The following is a 22,628-nucleotide window of genomic DNA, read 5'->3' on the forward strand; positions in this document are numbered from 1 at the left end:
TTCATCTGCTGCATGGGAACTTTCACGGGAGTGGCCCCCGTCCGTCCTTAACCTTTCAATAGCACAGCATAATCGTACAGGAGATTGCCGGTTGGTTTACTGTTGGCCAAAAAGATGGGGCATTATATGGATGATAAACCATGTAATGGGGGCAGCGATCCCCAAACCTAGGGGCCGGGGGCCCCACTGGTGGTGGGCCGGTCGGGATATTGCGAGTGGGCCCTTATTCAGACTATTATTCGACTATTAAGTGTCCGATATTGAGGCGACAGGTTGAAGGTGATTAACAATCCGTTCGTACTACAGAGGCGTTGTTTTCACTCACCATCGCTTTCATTGGTATACATTAAGCACTGCTGCCAGTATAAGCAGTGTGATATAGCATAATCCCCTAAAGGGGCATTGGTTGTGTCTATTAATTCTTTAACAGCACTGCTTGCACATTTTCAGGATGTATTTAACTTTTAATGTGCCGCAATGTAATGGCAAAAAGGCTGTGCTTTCTATGGCAGAGAAGTCATAAAAAACCCTGGGCTCTTGGGGTTAATGAGAATATGAGGAAGTGCGATTTGAAAAGGTTTTTTTCCCTGCAATGCGAGAAACAGACAATTTGCCGTCTGTTATGCTTCTTGTAGTCTGACACAGGATTCGACAGGGATGGAGTTGTTTTTCCTGGGCAATCAACACACTCCGCCTGTTTTAAGCGTTGCTGTTGATTGCGGTTGGCTGTGTTCCTCCATATAACAAGCTCTCCCGCTAATCAAACCAATAAAGCAAATGCAACAACTGAATACTAAATATGCAATCGTCACGTGAGTTGTGTCGATCCAAAGACATTTCAATTCTGGAAGGGTTTGTAGTGCCTGCCTTCCCTATTGTTCCTAGTTGATTTGCCAAAAAACGCCCTGCACCTTCGCAAACAGGGATTTTGATTTGGAACATTATTATGTTTTCCAATCCTTCGTCATGAGTCTGCAGGCCACACTTTGGGTGGCAGCTGAGATTAAAAAACTAAGCACTCAGAGGTCTCTCAGAAAGCGGCTCGACGAAACAACACTCCACAAATGCCAGCTTCTCCACACATGGTGTAGCTGATTCCAGCTCAGGGCCTTCAAAACGGAATACTAAACAAACATGAGGTTTGACACTTTCTGGGTTTTTAACCTGGAACGCGCAGGCTCTGCAGGCTGAGAGGATTATGGTCTGTGGAGAAACTGTCACCAGATTGTCACTTTAGGTTAGCTCGGCCTGTCAGTGGAGAGATGTGGCACATCCTACACTACAGTTCTAAACACGCACGCACACGTGCACATACAATCAGTACATACACACTGACACACACAGACATACAAGCACACACACACACACACACACACACACACACACACACACACGCTACCGTACGTCCAACCGGGGAAATTCTCCCCTGTCAGGTGAAAAGAAGCAGCTTGGACTCCTCATCCATAGAAGGAAGCATGAGGCCAGTCCGCTGACACCCCAGGTTGGCAGAGGAGTGTGTAGCGCCCAGGATTACATTAGATAATTGACGCTGGGTGAAAACATGGGTTGCAAAATCGTGGGATAAAAATTAAATACAAAAAATAAAAAATAAATACACTTTGGGAACCCCTGCTGTACAGTGTGTGTGTGTGTGTGTGTGTGTGTGTGTGTGTGTGTGTGTGTGTGTGTGTGTGTGTGTGTGTGTGTGTGTGTGTGTGTGTGTGTGTGTGTGTGTGTGTGTGGAAAAACGTCAGTGATTGACGTTATTGTTTTGGTCTCTTTCCTCTCCTCCATTCTTCTTCCTCTTGCCTTTCCCCTCTCTTCCTCCTATCGGGTTTTCCTACCTCACTCTTCCCACCCCGCCTTCTCCTCATGCCAATCTCTCTCCTCCTCTCTCCCTTTCACTTCTGCCCGTCCATCCATCCATCCATCCATCCATCCATCCATCCATCCATCCATCCATCCATTGATCCAACTCTTCCCTCTTCTACTCTCTCCCTCCTCCACCTTCCTTCCTTCCTCTTCCCTTGCTCTCTTTCCCTTCACGTTCTCTCTCTTCCATGCAGCGTTGAGGCTGTGGATGTCCCAGTTCTCCCATCCCGGTGTGAAGGACTTCTCCCAGTTGGCCCTGGACCTCACCAGGAACCAACTCGTTGTAGGAGCCAGGTGACGACCCGCCTCGACTCGCGCATGCGCGAGCACACACGCACGGACACACACACACACACACACACACACACACACACACACACACACACACACGAAAAAATAATAATCCAACTACATCGATTAGTCTGATTAACCAATTAACCCTGTTGATTGGCTGTTTTCATTTTAATCGTTCATTTAATCATAATTGAGCCAAAGGTTTTAAATACCGGTAATTACAATATTGAACACCTCTGACCTCAAGGAGGCAATAGTGTGTGTGTGTGTGTGTGTGTGTGTGTGTGTGTGTGTGTGTGTGTGTGTGTGTGTGTGTGTGTGCGTGCGCGTGGAACGCTGGGTTGTAATGCTTTGTTCCTCCCTCTCTCATTTCTTCACAGAAACTATCTTTTCAGGCTGAGTCTGAACAACGTCTCCCTCATACAGGTAAGAAAACACCCTCTTGTGTTTGTGTTTGTGCTGCCAATGACATATGGGTGAATTCCTGGGAGCTGTGAGAGTTATCTCAGAAAGTGTAAAAATGTACACTGTTGAATGTAATCATCCCATCGGGATGTTATTTGTTTGTCTGTTGTTCTGTGACTGGTTGTCACGGAAACGGTCGACAGCATGACCTCAAGCCATGACGTCACGTCGCCCTATAAAGTATAGCGAGCAGAGCACTAGAGCAGAGTTAGCAGAAGATTAAGAATATAACAATACTACAGGTCAAATATATCATTCAGTAAGTATCCTATGTTGTGAGTAGATATTTGGAGTAAAAAGAAGGAGGTACCTAGCTAGAACACTGGGCTCAAGTTACTAATCATTCACAACTCTCTCTCCCCCCAACGCCTAAGGCAAGATACAGACAGATCCTCTAAAGTCTAAACTATAAGACCTCAAACGGAGCCTCTTACACAGCCCACTGACCGCTCCCTGTGAGTACAGGAGATCTCAGTTACAGTGGCCGTTGCAAAACACAGGGTCATCTCTACAGCAACACGCTAATTCAGTGGTTCCCAAAGTGGGGTCCTTGAGGGAGTTCCAGGGGGTCCCCAGCAAAATGATCATTTAGAAACCAGATGGAGAGTGTACAATTTGAACACTCTCAGAGTTAAATTAACATTGATTTTACAATATAAGTTGAAGTTCCCAGGGATAGAAATGCCATTAAATGGGGGGTCTGTAGACATGCCAAACTGGGGGTCCTTGAAATTAAACAGGTTGAGAATCACTGCTAGAGCCGTGAAAGTCTTCTCTTATCGGGGTCCCTGGCATACCTTTTCAAATGGGGGTCTGCGGGCAAATTAGTGTCAATTTGGGGGTACTTGACATGAAAACGTTTGGGAGCCACTGCTCTAATTAACTGAGAGCCTGGAGAGTTCAGCAGGGTGGGAGGTCTTCCGTAACTCAGGAGCACTGTTGAAAATGGGGCTAATTGTGGGTATGCAGCGAAGAGTGCAAGAGGAAGAGGAAGGGGGAGAGAATAGAAAGAGATAGAATGAACAGGGCTTGAGTGGAGAACGTGACTGTTGCAAGCTGTGCACATGGTTGTATGAGATCGATCTTTATTGACGTCCTGCAGGAACGTGGAGCCAGATATTTAAGATATTTAATAAAATATATTTCTTCAGCAATTTTGTGGCAAATTGTTACAAGATTCAAGATTATGGACTGAGACCGAGGGACACGACGGACAGTGAAAAAAATAAAATAAACATTTTACCGTTAATGGTAAAACATTTAACAGACTTACTGCTTGTGACGTAACACTCCGCCATAAGGAATCTAATTAGCTTCCGCTTCTGGCGGAATGCTCCGTCTGATAAGCTTTATTATTGATATCAAACCGGATAGCTGATTTAAAAAAAAACATTATTATTTTGGCTTGGCCTTTCCTTCTTTAGCGATCCTAGACCGGGTTGGGCAACCTCACCCCCGCCCGCATCCCATTATACAGGCTGACTAAAGGCTGAATAACTCGAAATCTACCGAGCTCTCCGTGGTTTGGATAAAACGCGCGATGTTCGGAGGTCTTTGCTGATTATCCGGTGGTCTAGATGGAAACATTGGCGCTTTCTAGAGCAAGGATGGCTATATTTTGGCTCGCTAGCATTGACGCTATTTATTTAGCATCAAGATGGACGCCCACAACAGGATATCTGTCCTGTGTGTTCACCCTCTAAATCGCCTCGGGAGCCCTCGGCAGTCTGAGGTTGGCTTTGCGTCCAGCAGGTGGCAGTAAGAAAGGCCGTGGGTGTAGTCAGTGTGAGTTGGTCTCTAAAAGAGTCGTAGGAGGAAAGCGACCATAAAGGGCTATAGTGGTGCAGCAGTGTCCACAAACCAACCAGTTCACTGGGCTAGCTGGCCTGCTGTTTGTATGCGCCAACATCACACAGGAACGAGATCTCTCTCCTCTCCCCTCCTCTCCCTCTACCTACCCCTCCTCTTCTCCCCTTCTCCTTCTGCAGACTTTTCCTCTCCAGTCCCGCATCTCTGTCTGAATAAGTTTAGGTAAAACTCATTGAAATGGAATGACGCATACCATAGATTTCTGTACCTCCGTCTTGAGTTCTATCGTTGGTTACCCTTGTTTTGCGTCTTTGCCTGAATTATTCCGGTGAAATTGGAGTGTTAGTATTTCACAGGGAGTTGTAAAGTATAGTACAGTATGTTCATTGATTTTCTTCTTTCCTCATTCGTCATTTTTGCGAGGGTTACTGTAACTTTTCCAAATTGCATGATGCAATGATGCATCTGTCAAACCACTAAACTGATAATTTAGTCGATTCCACACCTTATCTCTCTCTGCCAATTGGCAAGGAAAATTATTATCCTACTACAGTAAGTAAGTAAAAGTACTAAGTATCTATATCACAAATTGTGATTCATAATATAGATACTCTGTTATAAAGTAAATGCCTGTATTAAACTTTACTTACAAAAAAGTATTTGCATCAAAATATACTTGGCACCAAAGTACTGTAAGTAGCCTACTTATTCTTCAAATGTGTCAAAGTTTGTAAAGGTAAAGGTTGTAATATCCATCTACATCTACAAAGTAACTAAAGTTTTTAAATAATTGCACTGGAGAAGAAAGTACAATATTTCAGAGATGTAGTGGAGCTGTAGTATATAGTAATGAATAGTAAAGTACAGTAGGGCAATTATGGCCTATGCATACTTTTATCTGTGGACTTGATGGATACCAAATTAAGAACCTGCTGGAGTTTTTGTTTTTAAATTTGCTTGCTTGTACTAAGCATTTATAGCAACTCTTTGAAATGTTCAAAGATATAGAAAGTGCAATTATTCAAATGCTGTCAATAGGAGAGCTATTTCCTCCCACGGAAATGTCATTTGCTTTAAGCAATGTGTCTGAAAAATAATAAAAGAAAGTCCTGTATGAAAAGATAGGACGACGGCAAATAAAAGAAAACAATTTGAGAGAGCTGATTATTTTTCCACTCTGCAAACATTGCAAACGACACGTCTTGCTGGAAACGGATGCTCATGGAATTGTTAGTAGAAGTCTTTCGGAAGCAGTGTTGAAGTGCACCAACCTGACTAAATTGAACCCCCCATAGCACACAAAACTCCTGTCATTGTTTGACTTGTCGTGTGTGTGTGTGTGTGTGTGTGTGTGTGTGTGTGTGTGTGTGTGTGTGTTTGTGGGGGGGGGTTTAACTCTGACAAATGTATTTCTGAGCTGTGAACTTTGGTGGCATGTCATCATTAAGAGTGACCCAAGGGGGAAGATGCGTGTGTGTGTGTGTGTGTGTGTGTGTGTGTGTGTGTGTGTGTGTGACACTGCGTGCTGCTGCATCCTGTCTTCCTGCGTGGTGATACAGACAGTTTATAGGGGCGCCATTTACGCAATCCCGGAAAGAAATCCATGCTCGCGGAGCAGAATAGCCCTGCCTGTAGCCTAGAAGCCCAATACACCCCCCAGGGGCCATGCGGATGATGCGGGAGACCAGGGTTTGAATCCAGGTGGTTAGACTTAAACACATACATATGTCTATCCATGGCCTGGGCCGGCAGAGCGGTCCAGGCACCTATAGGCTGGTGTCGCGGGTTCTATAATCAACATGGGTCTCACGTAGATTTAAAGCGGGACATTGCCTGTCAACCCCCGAAGCAATAAATGTGTCTAAACTACAGAACAGACATTCCAATCTCCCCCTTTTTTCTGTTTTTACAAGACATTTAATTTGCTCTTCTCTACATCAGGGGACATATTCGTCGATTCAGTCTCACGGCGCTCATCCACAGTGATGGAACGTTCACTCAAGTACAATTCTGATGTCCTTTTACTTTCCTTGATTCTTTCCATTTTCCAATCCTTTATACTTTCACTCCACTACAGTAAATTCCCGTGGCGAATACTTATTATTCCACTACAATTATTTAAGTTATTGCAGATTATTATTACAAAACGTACATTAATCAACTTCAGCTATATATAATAATTCTTCATAATGGGTACTTGGTACTTGAAAAATATTGTAATGCCATTACTTTTTTACATTTGTCCAATCTTATACATACTTTATACAATATTGTTGGTTGTATTTGGTCTCCCTGCTCTTCTATGGATACATTTAGATCGTGTCAAAGGTCATGTCTCACCAAGACCCAGGGATCTTACACAAATTTTGACCTCAAGACCGCCAAGAGATTCAATTTATCCCCTGAGCAAGCAGGCAGGCTCTATTAGATTAATGGTGAAAAAGAAATGTCAGCACCCACAAACCGGGTTCAAATTCAGGTTAGAAGGGGAAATTTAAGTATTTAATTTAACCCATTCTGGACGGGAACCCCCTTTGGTGTTTTAAAGCATTATGTTATACTTTAACTATTAAAAAAACAATATCTACAAGTTCATAGCGCGCCACCGAGTGGCGCGCTACAAGCTTGTAGGTCTGCTATTTTTGAAATATCGTGAAAATGCGGCACAAATCTTTGAATATATATTCTTTTAGAATACTTTTTTTATTATTTCGACGTCGGGACTAAATGGGTCAAGTAAGTAGTTTTTTAAGTCAAAGGTATTGGAGCTCTTCTTCCACCAGCCCATCCATCAGTGTTTCTGTGAATAGAGCATCCCTGGCAGGGGGAGGAGCTCCATCGCCACGGTTTCTCGCATTGAGGACTTTTGAAAGCAATTTGTCTCCAATCACAGCGGGGGGCTGACCCTTAAAGACGCGTCCACGGGCTGACCCCTGTTTAATCAACTGCTCGCGGCGGTGCACGGTGCCCATTGTTGTGACACAGTATAAATTGGTGTTTTCATTTTCCGCCATTCATTTTTAGCCTCGCAAAACTGGGCCTTACAAATGAGTCTTTTATTCCTTTGTGTTCACGGTTGTCGGGGAAACCACGGAATAGCGTAATTGGAAAACATTTTTAGTTCTATCCTGAAGTCTCAGGATTAGTTCTCTTTAAAAAAAAAAATGTAAACATCAGACAAAGCAGTATGTATTGTATACCGGGCTGAATTCACTGAACAAGCATACAACTATAAGTAACAAGACTCAGCAGTCAGTGGTTCTCCAATGTTTTTAATTTGTACACTCTCAGTGTACAAATTGATCCATCTGGGTCAATTTGTACACTCTCAGACCTGAAGAAGGTCAGAAGGGACCGAAACGTTGCATTTTTAAAAGAAAATACTCATGTACCGAGCAGATACACGGGTGTATTTTCATTCCTTTCATTGATGTCCACTGGCCTATACGCACGTAACGCACCTGTACATAAGCGGCTACGCCTGATTTCTTCTAGGTGTGCGAAAGCTTTTTCCTACACTCTCAGACCACCACTGACTAGAGTAAAGTCTGGGCTATACACAGTACAGAGTTCTCCGTGGGTGTTTGTTGTGCACCAAAGATCTACAAGCTCCCAACGTGTCATGCTGCAACGTGTTGTGAGCTTGTACATCTTCTATTTTCGGACCACAAACACTGCATGTACACAAAAGGTATATCAAGCCCTTAAGCACACCGACAAACATGTCATCAGTCCGGAATTATTTCGCTTTCAAATATGTTTGAAAGTGAAATATCCCTTTAACATATTGGTGATTGTAGAGAGTATGACATGGCAAAGAGAGTACAACTTGACAAAGAGAGTATGACTTGACAAAGAGAGTATGCCCTGGCAAAAACAAGAAATGGAATGTAATTTAATTACAGGTGGCTGCTTGTCTCAGCGGCACAAAGGCTTTTTTGGCCTGTACGAGGCGTTTAGGGCTTAGACTCCCATTGGCCCCATGATTGCTTAAAAGGCCATCCAATCATGAAAATCTCGCCACTACAGTACATCACCACTAGTCCTCTGGGGGTTTGGTTGACAGCTGGTTTGTCAAGCCACCTGTACAAAACCATGAGAGTGAATCATGACCAATGAGCAGCTAGCATCTTCCATGTGTCACGTGTGCGGGGCAGGAGGGTAGGACCCAAGTGCAGACAGCAAGGCAGGGGCAGAAGATCTCAAAACAGATTTATTTAACAAAGACTCAAGGAACAGAACACACCGAGACTTACAATAATAATCGGACAAGGAACTGACAGAACAGGGGAGTATATAAAGGCAGGGAAAAACGGGACACAGGTGAACACAACTGACAATCAACACTAGGATAGGCTAACAGGCAAACAGAACACAGGTGACTAGGGTTACAGTAATACAGGGAGGTGAGACAAGGCAGGTGACAGAAAACAAGGCAGACAGGAAACACTAGGAACAAAACTACAAAACAAGAGTAGAGAAAACTGGAAAGTGAACAAGGAAAACACAATACTTCAAAATCACAGGAACACAACAAAGGTAAAACAATAACTAAAACCAAGAACAGGGTACACAAGAAACAATGTCAACACATGTCACGGACCGTGACACCATGACCAAATACCAGCTGCGTTAAATCAGGTGAGCTGATGTGTGTACGACGTATAACCCCGACTGGGGTTCAGCTGCGGATGAAAGAAATATCCACACACTGAGTAATGAATGAATGGACCAAGTTCTTCAAGCCTCAATGCCTTTTGTAATGACCAACTATGAACATTAGCACGGAGCAGCACAGAGCATTGAGCATCACTTCCATTAGCGCTTACTGGACTCCACTGGAGACAGGTTCAGATTCAGGACTGTGGCCAGCATTAACCCATTCTGACCTGAGATCAGATTCATACGAGGTTTCCACTGGACACACACTGGTCTGATTAACCAAATCTGACCTGAGATCAGATTCTAAAAAATGTCAGTCGTTCTTCGATTTTTCAAAAATAGCAGACCTACAAGCTCGTATCGCGCCACTCGGTGGCGCGATATGAGCTTGTAGATCTGCTATTTTTCAATAGCTAAAGCATAACATGATGCCAACACCAAAATGAGTTCCCGTTCAGAATGGGTTAAGGACCAAAGCCATTATATTAGTTCTGCTCAGATAAAGGTAGTTGTTACTCATATACTTTTAGATGTTTCAATATCCCTCCACGTTACCGTCACTTTGCCCAGGTTTGCATCACATTGAGTCCAAATAAATGGCTCTTCTGAAGTAAAGATGAGCCATGCGGTTCTACATTGTCACGGTTTTATGGTTCTGTAGCACTTGTCCTGCATTTTGGATCGCTCTGCTCTCCCAGAATGGCGATTCCCACCCCCCACCCTTCTATGTTTAAGTGCTCTCCCGATGGATTCGCTGATCCAGATTTCCCCACTTGATTTTTTTCTTTCTTTTGTTTTTCGCAACAAAACGATGACCCCGTTTTGGCGTTTTATGATCTCAGTGGGCGAAATCGTTATTGTGTCGCCACTCGGCCGTATTTCACCGTGCGGCGGTTGGGACTCCGCGGGCGTTTATGAGTCCCACCGTGCATGTTTAAACCTCTGCAGCAGCTGTGAGACAACATGCGGCACACAGGAAGGACGGCATGGAATGAATGGAATACCGAGCTGTGCCAGCAAACTTAAAAGAACACGCTCCATAAATCCCCCTGCAGCTATACGCCCACAGGGCTGCTATACTATGAATAATGACATTGCTGTCTTTTCCCCTGCAATCCAATATAATATACTGTATATGTCACTGGCGTGATATCTTGATCTGTGACGCCTTACAGTACCGAGGCCCCATGCGTTTTGAGTGGCAGGCACTTGAACCTTTGCGTCCCTATTCTGGGCTGGACACTGGGCTGGACAAGCAATTATTCGCTTGAGATTTGCTGTAATGGGAAAAAGGAGGAGGCCAAGCATATTGACCCTTTGGACCTGCAGGTCAACGAAGCATACAGTATACTGTTTTGATCAGGTTCTCAATGTGGAACTTGTGTATTTATCATCGATCCATACCCCCAGATATTTATTCATGATGTTGGACTCTTTCAAGTGGTGCAACCAGATAACGTGCAAATTAGTAAATTAGTAAAGCCATGTCGACTTTGCTCTGGTGAAAAACACTGCATTTAAAACAAGTTTAAGTTTAAAAAAAAGATGCCGTGTGGCAACTAAACTAAACAGATGATATTGTCGTGTGAAAACACCGTTCATCCGTATACTGTAGCTGTGAATTATTTATTTTCCCCCAAACTCACAGGCATTTCTTGTTAAATCCCCCTCATGTGCTTACAGGGATATAAGCCGGCTGTGAGCACAACGTCTCCACGTTGCCTTTGTTGTTCACTGCCTCTAAATTCAAAGAGGGTTTTGGGATTATGATTGCTTTGTGCTTTATGTGGTTACACATTATTCTAAAGTGCTATATCATGTCTTTCAGATATCTGCCGAGTGATATTACCTTGTTCAAATGTCAACCAATTTAAAACATTTCAACATCGACTGTGATTTCGCTCTCATTCCCATGCAGGCGACGGAATGGAGCCCTAGCGACTTCACCAAGAGCTTGTGTCAGGCCAAAGGGAAAACTGAGGTAGGTTTTATTTTGCCAGGGTAGGAGGGTGTGGGGGGGATGCTTTCACTCCAATCCTGTTCAAAACTACAACTCCCATTCATACCAGAGGCTTTGTTTTCTCCAATGATGGTCCATATGGGGTTTCTGGAGTTCTGTTGGTTTTCACTTCAGCAAGCTAATGTATACATTGTTCACACAACTAACTGGTACAGAGGAATGGATAACTAGCCCAAGTCTAGGTATACTTAAACCTTTTCAGCAAATCATTTCCTACTGAAGCCTAACCGCTAATTTAGTGTACTTTCAAACCGCGACACACACGCACGCACGCACGCACGCACGCACGCATGCATGCACACACACACACACACACACACACACACACACACACACACACACACACACATACTCGTATAACTTACCTTCTTAGGACCACACTTTTTTTTCAGGTTATTGCTTACCTCGTTAGGACCACACTTTCTAGACATAGTAGAAACATATAAACTACACTCCTGAATGTGGAAAAAAATCTATTTTAATACAATCACATCAGATTTAAAGAAGGGCAAACTATAAATTACCACATTTTTACCCTACTTGTTAGGACCGTCTCCAAACAAAAGAAAGCTAAAACCTTTTGGTCAGTAACTTCACTGCATTGGCTCTTATGAGTTTAATCATCTATATGCACTGGGGAGGCACTCAGGGGCACACTGGGGGGGCACTGGGGAGCCTCTGGGGAGGCACTGGGGAGACAATGGGGAGGCACTGGGGGCACACTGGGGAGGCACTGGGGAAACACTGGGGAGAAACTGCAGCCACTGGGGAGGCACTCAGGGGCACACTGGGGAGGCACTCAGGGGACACTGGGGAGGTACTCAGGGGGACACTGGGGAGGTACTCAGGGGACACTGGGGAGGCACTCAGGGGCACACTGGGGAGTCACTCAGGGGACACTGGGGAGGTACTCAGGGGGACACTGGGGAGGTACTCAGGGGACACTGGGGAGGTACTCAGGGGACACTGGGGAGACACTCAGGGGACACTGGGGAGACACTCAGGGGACACTGGGGAGGTACTGGGGAGGTACTGGGGAGCCACTGGGCAGACACTGGGGTGGCACTGGGGGAGGTACTGGACATTTCATATCACACACACACCATGATTCAATAGCCCCCCTTTTTGTTTTTTTTCTTCCTTTTTTTTGGGCATCTTGGCATGGCACGATTTATGTTAGGACCGTCTCCAAACAAAAGAAAGCTAAAACCTTTTGGTCAGTAACTTCACTGCATTGGCTCTTATGAGTTTAATCATCTATATGCACTGGGGAGGCACTCAGGGGCACACTGGGGGGGCACTGGGGAGCCTCTGGGGAGGCACTGGGGAGACAATGGGGAGGCACTGGGGGCACACTGGGGAGGCACTGGGGAAACACTGGGGAGAAACTGCAGCCACTGGGGAGGCACTCAGGGGCACACTGGGGAGGCACTCAGGGGACACTGGGGAGGTACTCAGGGGGACACTGGGGAGGTACTCAGGGGACACTGGGGAGGCACTCAGGGGCACACTGGGGAGGCACTCAGGGGACACTGGGGAGGTACTCAGGGGGACACTGGGGAGGTACTCAGGGGACACTGGGGAGACACTCAGGGGACACTAGGGAGACACTCAGGGGACACTGGGGAGGTACTGGGGAGCCACTGGGCAGACACTGGGGTGGCACTGGGGGAGGTACTGGACATTTCATATCACACACACACCATGATTCAATAGCCCCCCTTCTTTTCTTTTTTTTCTTCCTTTTTTTTGGGCAGCTTGGCATGGCACGATTTATTTCAAGCATGGCGCAGCGCCATGCCAACAACATTGTGCAGTAAACCCTGCTTTAATACACGACAGGTGAGGTGATATACCTCATCTCTAGTGAGTGGCCCAGCCCTTCCTATATTTTTCTGTATGTGGCCCTCAGTGAAAAAAGTTTGGGCACCCCTGATATAGAATACTTGCCATATCTGACACATTTAGATGAAACATGTGATAAGGAATTTATGGTACATGGGTATAATATCTACAGGAGAGACAGAAATATTCATGGTGGGGGTGTGGCTTTTTATATTTTTTTATATTTTAAGTCCACTTGCCTAATATTAAACCTATATTGCTGTGTTGCTGTTACAGACTACCGGATTCCAATTCTCAGTAGTAGTCAGCAGTGTATGTGAGATGGTGCTTTTGTTCTTGCTTAATGTAAATCGCTCTGGATTAAGAGCGTCTGCTAAATGCCTAAATTGTAAATTGTAAATTGATGGTGGACAGAGCATCAGACAGTAATAGGGAATTGTATATACCTGCAGATATGAATATGAACTGGTTCTCTCCAACATGCTCACTTAAGAAAACCCTCCATGCTATTGCAGATACATACAATTTAACACAGTTAGCAAACAAGCCAACAAGAACACAAATAATAAATGGCATCTCCTCCACCTGTATTGATCATATCTTTACAAATGCAGCTGATCTATGCTCAAAGGTGATTTCTGTTGAATTTGGATGCACTGACCACAACATAGTAGCTTTTACGAGAAAGGCAAAAATCCACAAATATGGAAGGAAGCTAAAGCTGACTTTCAACACGCCTATAGAGATGGGCTTTCTACATGTACAGCACTGACACAGTTAATAGATGACTGTCTAATGAATGTGGATTCTAAGAGACTAGTGGGGTCTGTACTGTTAGATTTTAGTGCCGCGTTTGACATTATTGATCACAATCTATTGCTTGACAAACTTTCATGTTATGGTTTTACCTTATCTGCACTAAGGTGGATAAAAAGCTATTCATCCAGCAGATCACAGAGAGTATACTATAATGGGAGTCTCTCAGATACTAAACATATTCACTGTGGAATTCCACAAGGAAGTTGCTTAGGTCACTATATTTACAAATGACATGCCACTGGTCGGGGCCAATATAGCCATGTATTCTGACGACACTACTTTGTATATGTCTGCCACTAATGTGGAAGATCTGTCTGTAGCTCTTAACAAGGAACTACAGAACATATCAGAGTGGGTGGTGAACAATAGGATGGTCCTGGACATCTCAAAGACTAAATCCATTGTATTTGGATCACAGCATATGCTCAAGTCAAAACCCAAATTGAATCTGAATCTGAGCAATCTAGCAGTTGAGCAGGTAGATGAAACAAAACTTATTGGGGTTATATTAGACAGTCATCTAACATGGTCTACTCGTATTCAAAACATAACTAAGAAATGGGAGGGGGTTTGTCCATGATTAGGAGATGAGTTTTTAACTCCAACATCTGCTGTCCAGGTCATCCAGGCACTAGTGATATCCCACCTTGACTATTGTCCAGTTGTGTGGTCCTAAAAAGTACCTGCGTACATTACAAATAGCCCAGAATAAGGCAGCTCGCCTTGCCCTGAACTGCAATACTAGATCTAGTACACTGTTAAATCATCAGAAGCTGTCATGGCTGTTGGTGGAGCAGAGATTAGCTGCTAGTCTGGCTGGATTTTTTTAGGAACATTTGTTCAAATAAAAAAACAAAATGCTTATATAAAAATATTCATTATACCAGTGATAGACATGTACATAATACCAGACATGTTGCAATGGGTCGATTTACAGTGCCTAAGCCAAGAACTGATGCAGTGAAGAATACAGTCATGTACAGGGCAATGACTTTCTGGAACGCTCTACCAGTATGCATCACAGAAATTAAGGGTAAAAGGCATTTTACCCTGTCAATATACCAGTTAATGTAATCTAGAGTGAATGCACTAACCGTGGTTGTTATGCTTTAATGTATTTCTTTTATGATATCTGTAATGTTGTTTTTATTTAAATTTGTGTATGTATATTATTCTGTGAGGACCCCAGGAAGAATAGCTGTTGCCAGGTGTAACAGCTAATGGGGATCCTAAATAAACTAAACTAAACCTAGGAGTAAAACCATTAATGCAGAAATGAGAAATCAATGCCTCAAATGGCAGTAGTTTTGCAGTGGTGGAAAATGTAACTCTTTTTTTAATGAATACAATAACATTTTGTCCAATCTGTATGGTAGAGTATGTTAATACAATATAACTTATACAATTGGGCTGGTTGTATTTTGTCTCCCTGCTCTTCTGTTGAGACATTTAGATCGTGTCAAAGGTCATGTCTCACCTAGACACAGGATCTGACTCGAATTTGGACCTTATGGTCAAGATTACATTTATCCCCCGAGCAAGCAGTTCGGCTCGATTAGCTCAATGCTAAAGTTTTCAGCACGCAGGAAAGCGGGTTCAAATCCAGGGTAGAAGAGGAAAGTTACATACTAATGCTGCTTTAAGTATATAATAACTTCAATCAACTTTTGATTCATTAATTAATTTGATTAATTCATTAAATAACATTAATAAATTAAGATTAATTTGTATTATTGCTCTTGTATTGCTATTGGAGACACTGGGGGGACACTGGGGGACACTGGGCAGGCACTGGGGAGTCGCTGGGCAGGCACTGGGGAGGCACTCAGGGGCACACTGGGGAGGCACTGGGGAGACACTGGGGAGGCACTCAGGGGCACACTGGGGAGACACTGGGGAGGCACTGGGGAGACACTGGGGAGGCACTGGGGAGACACTGGGGAGGCCCTCAGGGGGACACTGGTGAGGAACTGGGGGGACACTGGGGAGGCACTGGGAAGGCACTGTGGGGACACTGGGGAGGCACTGGGGAGACACTGGGGAGGCACTGGGGAGTCACTGGGGAGGCACTGGGGAGACACTGGGGAGTCCCTGGGGGGACACTGGGGAGGCACTGGGAAGGCACTGAGGGGACACTGGGGAGGCACTGGGGAGGCACTCAGGGAGGCACTGGGGGGACACTAGGAGGCACTGGGGAGACACTGGGGAGGCACTCAGGGAGGCACTGGGGGGACACTAGGAGGCACTGGGGAGACACTGGGGAGGCACTCAGGGGGATACTGGGGAGGCACTCGGGGGGACACTGGGGAGACACTGGGGAGGCACTGGGCAGACACTGGGGAGGCACTGGGGAGGCACTGGGGAGACATTGGGGAGACATTGGGGAGACACTGGGGAGGCACTGGGCAGACACTGGGGAGGCACTGGGCAGACACTGCAGGGCAGACACTGGGGTGGCACTTGGGGAGGCACTGGGGAGGTACTGGACATTTCATATCACACACACCCCATGATTCACTAGCCCCCTTAAAAAAAAAAAAATGGTTCTTCTTAGGACCGAGTGTGTGTGTGTGATGTGTTACCCTCCCCCATGGGTCTTCTTAGGACCAGCAACCAGTTCCTCCCAAAAGCCATTTACAAATTTCTACTGAGACAGCTATTGAAATTTAAATATATTTTCAAATGGTTATTGGCGCTCCATAAATAATGGATATCTCGGCCGTCTCTGGTCCGTTTTTGACGGGGGGCATCTCGTTGCGACCGGGCCGCCCTCGGGGACTCTGCCCCGTGGGTCTCGTGCCCGGGCGGGGGTCCGCGGGGGTCCGCGGGGGTCCCCAGCGTATCTCAGCCGTCTCTGGTCCGTTTTGGACAGGGGGCATCTCGTTGCGACCGGGCCGCCCTCGGGGACTCGGCCCAGTGGGTCTCGTGCCCGGGTGGGGGTCCGCGGGGGTCCGCGGGGGTCCCCAGCGTATCTCAGCCGTCTCTGGTCCGTTTTGGCTGGGGGGCATCTCGTTGCGACCGGGCCGCCCTCGGGGACTCGGCCCCGTGGGTCTCGTGCCCGGGTGGGGGTCCGCGGGGGTCCCCGGCGTATCTCAGCCGTCTCTGGTCCGTTTCGGACAGGGGGAATCTCGTTGCGACCAGGCCACCCTCAGGGACTCGGCCCTGTGGGTAAACAATCACCACCCCTCACACTGACTGTTGAGCTGCAGTGAACCATTTGATTGGCCAATGGATATGTATCTTACTATGTATTACTTGGCTATTGTTCACAATTGCATCGAATAAAAAAAATTAAATAAAAAAAGCTGGCGGAGTGATGACAGTAAGGTTCCACTTCATTCATTTAGTGGCAGGAAACACATTTCTCTGTGTCAATGAGTGAGTAAAATAAATAAACAAGTCTGCATTCCTCAACACAACGACGTTATTATGGTTGACTATAAAGGATCACATTATATGCTACCCCTGAAAGAACGTATCAAAAGGTAGGAATGTGATTTTTGGAAGCTACTTGGCTCCAGCCAAACAGTGCTAATTATTTAGCAACAGGGGCCTGTGACAGATCACAGGACACCAGTCTGAGTGTCATGTACCTATACAGTATATTATACAGGAGAATTGATAACCTTGCATTTACCTGCATTTGTTATATGTTGCTATTGTAGGAATGAGGAGGGCCTATTTGTGCACTCTGAGTTACATATTCAGTGTGAGGTTTTAAAGTTAAAGCTATACGTTTTAATGAAGTTATCCCATCCTCTTTCCTGGTTCCATAGATCCTGCACTATGATTTTTGCACGAGATGTGAAAGGAGTCATACAGCCCAGAGGATCATAATGGCTTGACACTATTTTTTTTAAATGTTCCTCATTGTAGGCTGATGGTAAATAATGTACTTGTTCTTATAACTCAGTATGTCAGTAGAGCAGTTCCGTTCGAGGCCTAATGTTAGCTCCTTGGGGTCTCCTCCATTCTCTGATAGCCACGGTTCACTTTTAGGATCTGGTGAGAGATGGTTTATTGCAGCTGTGTCATTGCTAGCTCATTATCTGATGTCAAACCCACCATCAGCAAGTAGGGGTCTCATTTTTGTCAATTAGGGACTTGGCTTTGTGAGATGAAGGGGAATTTTAAAGGCAATTATCAACATAAGAACTATGGACAGAGTTAAGGATATCCTCATTACAACATGTTTTTGCCATTAGGGCCCTCTAAGCACAGCAACATTCCCACCAGAACATGGATAAGGGAAAAAATCATCCAAGGCCTTAACATTACTAATGCGAATAATAGGGGAATTCAATAATGTGACAATTTCACTCTGAAATAGCAGCCTTGGCAGGCCATATCGTTCTTGAAGTGCTCAGAGAGCAGTGGAATATGGATAAAAATAAGTGTGTAATATGCATATGTACATCATGTGTCTCCCTTTTCCCTTTTCCAAAAAAGTCTGTGCGATCCTGGGGGTAAGGTGGGGGGGTTAAGAAGCGGACTGGGTTGCTTAGCAACCACAGAACCGCCACTATCGGAGGAAGAGACAAAAGATGTTGCCAGTAGGCAAACCATGCGGGTACATAAACAATCACATAAGGACAATTTGTGTTCTAAAAATAAAAAAACATTTACTCCTGTAAGTTATTGTGATTTCGTATGTACATGCTCAGATAAATAATGTAATGTCTCCTCCCCTGAAAAGCTTTTAAAAGACAAATTAAATAAAAAGTTGGTCACAAGCAGTGGAATATGGTCTTGCATGCTGAATCTGGCCAATTTGAGTGTTGAAGATGGTCTCTAGTAGGATCTGATATTTATATTGTTCAGTAAGTTGGGGGTGAATATCTAGGAGGTTATCTAGAGCCATTTTCAGTAGGACAAATTCACTCTCTCGAACACTTTTGAACACAGGAAGTGATGACCTGGGTATCCCATTTGCAGAGGCTATGAACAGATCCAGAATGCATCAAAGCAACACAAACCAATTTGACATGGAATCCAATAAGTCTGTATATGTACTATTTGTGCATGACTTATTCATGTAGGAGCATATAGGGCAGCAGCATACTGTATTTGTATAAAAACAATGTGTTTGTATTTTGTGTACATTTTGCCTTTTAAGCGTCGTCCATTTGAAGTCATCTGTTCTGCTGAGCAGTAAAAAAACATTTAAACGGAGTGTAACATATTGCTGCTGTCGGGCAGAAACCTTGTATGCCCATATCATATATGCCATGCCAAGCTGCCAAAAAAGGGTGATATGAAATGTCCAGTACCTCCCCAGTGCCTCCCCAAGTGCCACCCCAGTGTCTGCCCTGCAGTGTCTGCCCAGTGGCTCCCCAGTGTCCCCCTGAGTGCCTCCCCAGTGTCCCCCTGAGTTCCTCCCAGTGTCTCCCCAGTGCCTCCCCAATGTCTCCCCAGTGGCTGCAGTTTCTCCCCAGTGTCTCCCCAGTGCCTCCCTAGTGTCTCCCCAGTGTCCCCCTGAGTGTCCCCTGAGTGCCTCCCCAGTGCCTCCCCAGTGTCTCCCCAATGGCTGCAGTTTCTCCCCAGTGCCTCCCCAGTGTCTCCCCAGTGCCTCCCCAGTGACTCCCTGAGTGCCTAAGCTCTTTTTACTCATAAAGGTCCTAAGTAGGTAGCAAATACGAGAACACAAACACACACACACACACACACCTGTAATTACATGGGTTGGTCAGAGGGGGGCGATCTCAAATGTAAAAATGACAACTTTTTAGGACCATCCCAATTTCAACACCAGGCATGCTAAAATGGCACCCTGTATCTGTTGCAGTGGTAATCCTTATAAGGACCATGATTTTGGTCCTAACTTGTCCAACGGTCCTAATATGGAAGCTCCTTTTAGGACTTTTGGTCCTAAGTAGGTAAGTTATACGAGAACACACACACACACACACATACACACACACACACACACACACACACAAACACACACACACACACACACACACACACACACACACACACAGACACACACACACACACACACACACACACACACACACACACACAGGTAAGGTTCACTCTGTATGTGCTGTACGTCCCGGTCCCGGTATATATATAAGGGGTATTGCAGTATCTTACGTCATGGGGAGTGAGTAATGTGCTGACTTCCATTGTTCACGGCCACAGGAGGACTGTCAGAACTACATACGAGTCCTGTTGATCAGCGGCAAGAAGCTGTTCACCTGCGGGACCAACGCCTTCACCCCGGTCTGCACCACCAGACAGGTCTGTTGCTTTTAACCACTTTATTTTATTTTATCGTGAAAGTCTTTGAATATATATTATTTCACAGCAAACGTTTTTAACTCATAACTTTGCTTCTGGGGGTCCCTGGAACAACATATTTTTTCAGATGGGGGTCGGCTGCCAATTACATGGGGTCCTTGACAAAGAAACATAGTTCTTTCAGAGAACTGTCATGATTTAGAAGACATTTGTATAGGTCTCAGGTCTCAATGGCTTAAAGGGGCATGGAACAATAGGCTAATCTAGTTGTTTGTTTTCCACTTTGGAATAAAAAACTACATACCAAAATCATGTTAGGGTGGGGGGGGGGGAAGAAGTCATTTTTGTTCTTCTTCCAAGTAGGGGACCTGCGACTTTTCCCCTTGCACTCTTGCCACCAAGGCAGCTCTCAATTTCATTGGCCAGAAACGAAGTAACACTGTTTCCTCGCATGATCCTCCTCCCCCCCCCTCCCCCACCCCCACCCTTTCTCTTCACAAAGTGAATTCAATACAAGAACACATGATGAACGACTTGGGAAATCAAGTGTTTGTCAAATCACAGGGGAAGTGGGCGTAGATTATAAAAGATGCCCACAAACTCCCCCTGCCCCCTTTCAACGCACAGCTGAATGGACAGGTCTGAATAGACGGATGAATTGGAGGTGTGGTCAGTCTAAAAAGTAAAAAATCAGTGTGAAGTGACGGGCGGTTCTTATGGGGAATTTGTCATTATGACGTAACATGTCTATTTGCTCATAGACACTATGACGTGAAATTGATTCATTCATTGTCAATGGGAATTTGATGTTTGTGTAGGACGAAGTTTACCCTAATAGCTGCTTATAGGAGGCCTAGTGACACACAGAGTCCTCTGTGAAGAAGATATATGTTTTATTCCTTAGAAGAAAGAAAGAAACATCCATCCTTCCATATACTTAAATGAGTACATGAGATTTTCCTTAAAACTTAAGAATAGTTTTATTTGTTTTATAGGAAAACTAAAACAAGTAGCATTATCTTTCTGCAGGGCCTTCTTAATAGAGGGGGGGGAATAATGCCCTGGCCATGAGTGGGCAGGTGGAAAATGTAGAGAACGCCTCATTATTGCAATGCCTCCCCTCTCTCTCTCCCTGCCGCCCGCTCTGGCGATAAGACGTAGATGGAGAGAAACGATTGCCTGTGTGAAACTCGCAGACAGAACATTGGGTAGTCTCTAAGTGCCTCGGTCTCTCAAGGTTTCCTCGCAACTAAAGGAAGCATCGTTTTGTACAAGAGGAAGGAACCATTATCTGATCAAAGATGCCATCCAAAACCTGATCATTAGAGGCCTTTCATTTCTTTCTTTTCCGTAGTTCATTGTTATCTCCATCCCTCCTTTATTCAACTGCTATTGATCTGCATTCTCTCTCTCCCTCCCTCCCTCTCTTTCTCTCTCTCTCTCTCTCTCTCTCTCTCTCTCTCTCATAGATTGGCAACATTAGCCGGGTGTTGGACACAGAGAACGGCCTGGCGCGGTGCCCGTTCGATCCGCGACACAATTCCACCGCCATGATGACAGAAAAAGGCGAGCTGTACGCGTCCACGGTCACCGACTTTTCCAGCCGTGACCCCATCATCTACCGAAGCCTGGGGAACATGCCACCGCTGCGCACCGTCCAATATAACTCCAAATGGCTCTACGGTAAATGACTCTCAATGCCCCCCCCCCCCCGCCGCTAGTGGACCCTGCTGCTCCTCACACCTGAGCCAGACCAAATGGTTTGAACCGACTGACATCGCCGTCCCTAACGCCCCAAAACACTTTAGAGTGCAGTTACAAAGCTACAAAGCTGTGGCTCAGGAGGTAGAGCAGGTCGTCCAATGATGCATGGGTAGGCGGTTCGTATCCCGGCTCCTCCTCCTGTCCACATGTCGAAGTGTCCTTGGGCAAGACACTGAACATTGAACATTGCCTCCAATGAGTTGGTGTTAGCTCGCCACCATTGGTGTGTGAATGTGGGAAGTGGCGTCAACTGTTCGCCTCCCAATGTATGAATGAATGAACCACTGTAAAGCGCTTTGAGCACTTGGAAAAGCGCTATAAAAATGCAATTCATTATCCTCTGGGTGCATGAATGCACTCCAAAAGTTTCATAGCATTCTACCCACTAGATATATTTTGTGCAAGTGGATAGTGTGATCTAAGGGTGGCACTAGAGGAAAGGTTATAAGGGTCACCAAAATCAGTCGGGTTCATATTTTGGGGAGCATGAATGTGCTCTTATTGCTTTTGCACAGGCAAGAAAAAAATACTATATTGTGACAAGTGATGAATACACTTTTGGACAAAACAACACAAACAAATTTGACATCATTCTTGGCATTGGTATTGGCTGCCGGGGAGGTCTGCTTGGGAGCCTGTTCGGCAGGGTGTGGAACTGAGTTTGTTCCTCACGCGGCACGCTCTCCTGAGGAAAACTCCCCGCTTTAATGTCAAGTGAAAAGGAGAGGGTGGGGCTTAGTAGCAACAAGGACCATGCGAGATAAGATACGATAAACCTTTATTGATCCCCGGAGGGAAAGTCATGGGGGCATACTGGCATAGCGGTGACCACAGC

At 45.3% G+C, this 22,628-nt stretch overlaps 1 protein-coding gene across 1 annotated transcript in view; it reads left to right on the forward strand.

The window, feature by feature from the left end:
• Positions 1–22,628, forward strand: part of LOC308312006 (semaphorin-5B-like) — a 100,005-nt gene that overhangs the window by 33,809 nt on the left and 43,568 nt on the right. The window contains exons 4-8 of the mRNA XM_080758851.1: positions 2,067–2,166; positions 2,547–2,592; positions 11,021–11,083; positions 19,931–20,029; positions 21,499–21,712. Of these exons, the coding sequence (XP_080614977.1) occupies positions 2,067–2,166; positions 2,547–2,592; positions 11,021–11,083; positions 19,931–20,029; positions 21,499–21,712 (522 nt within the window). The remainder of the gene's footprint in view (positions 1–2,066; positions 2,167–2,546; positions 2,593–11,020; positions 11,084–19,930; positions 20,030–21,498; positions 21,713–22,628) is intronic.

Source organism: Protomyctophum bolini (assembly GCF_963924005.1).
Source record: "Protomyctophum bolini genome assembly, chromosome: 24".
NCBI lineage: Eukaryota > Metazoa > Chordata > Actinopteri > Myctophiformes > Myctophidae > Protomyctophum > Protomyctophum bolini.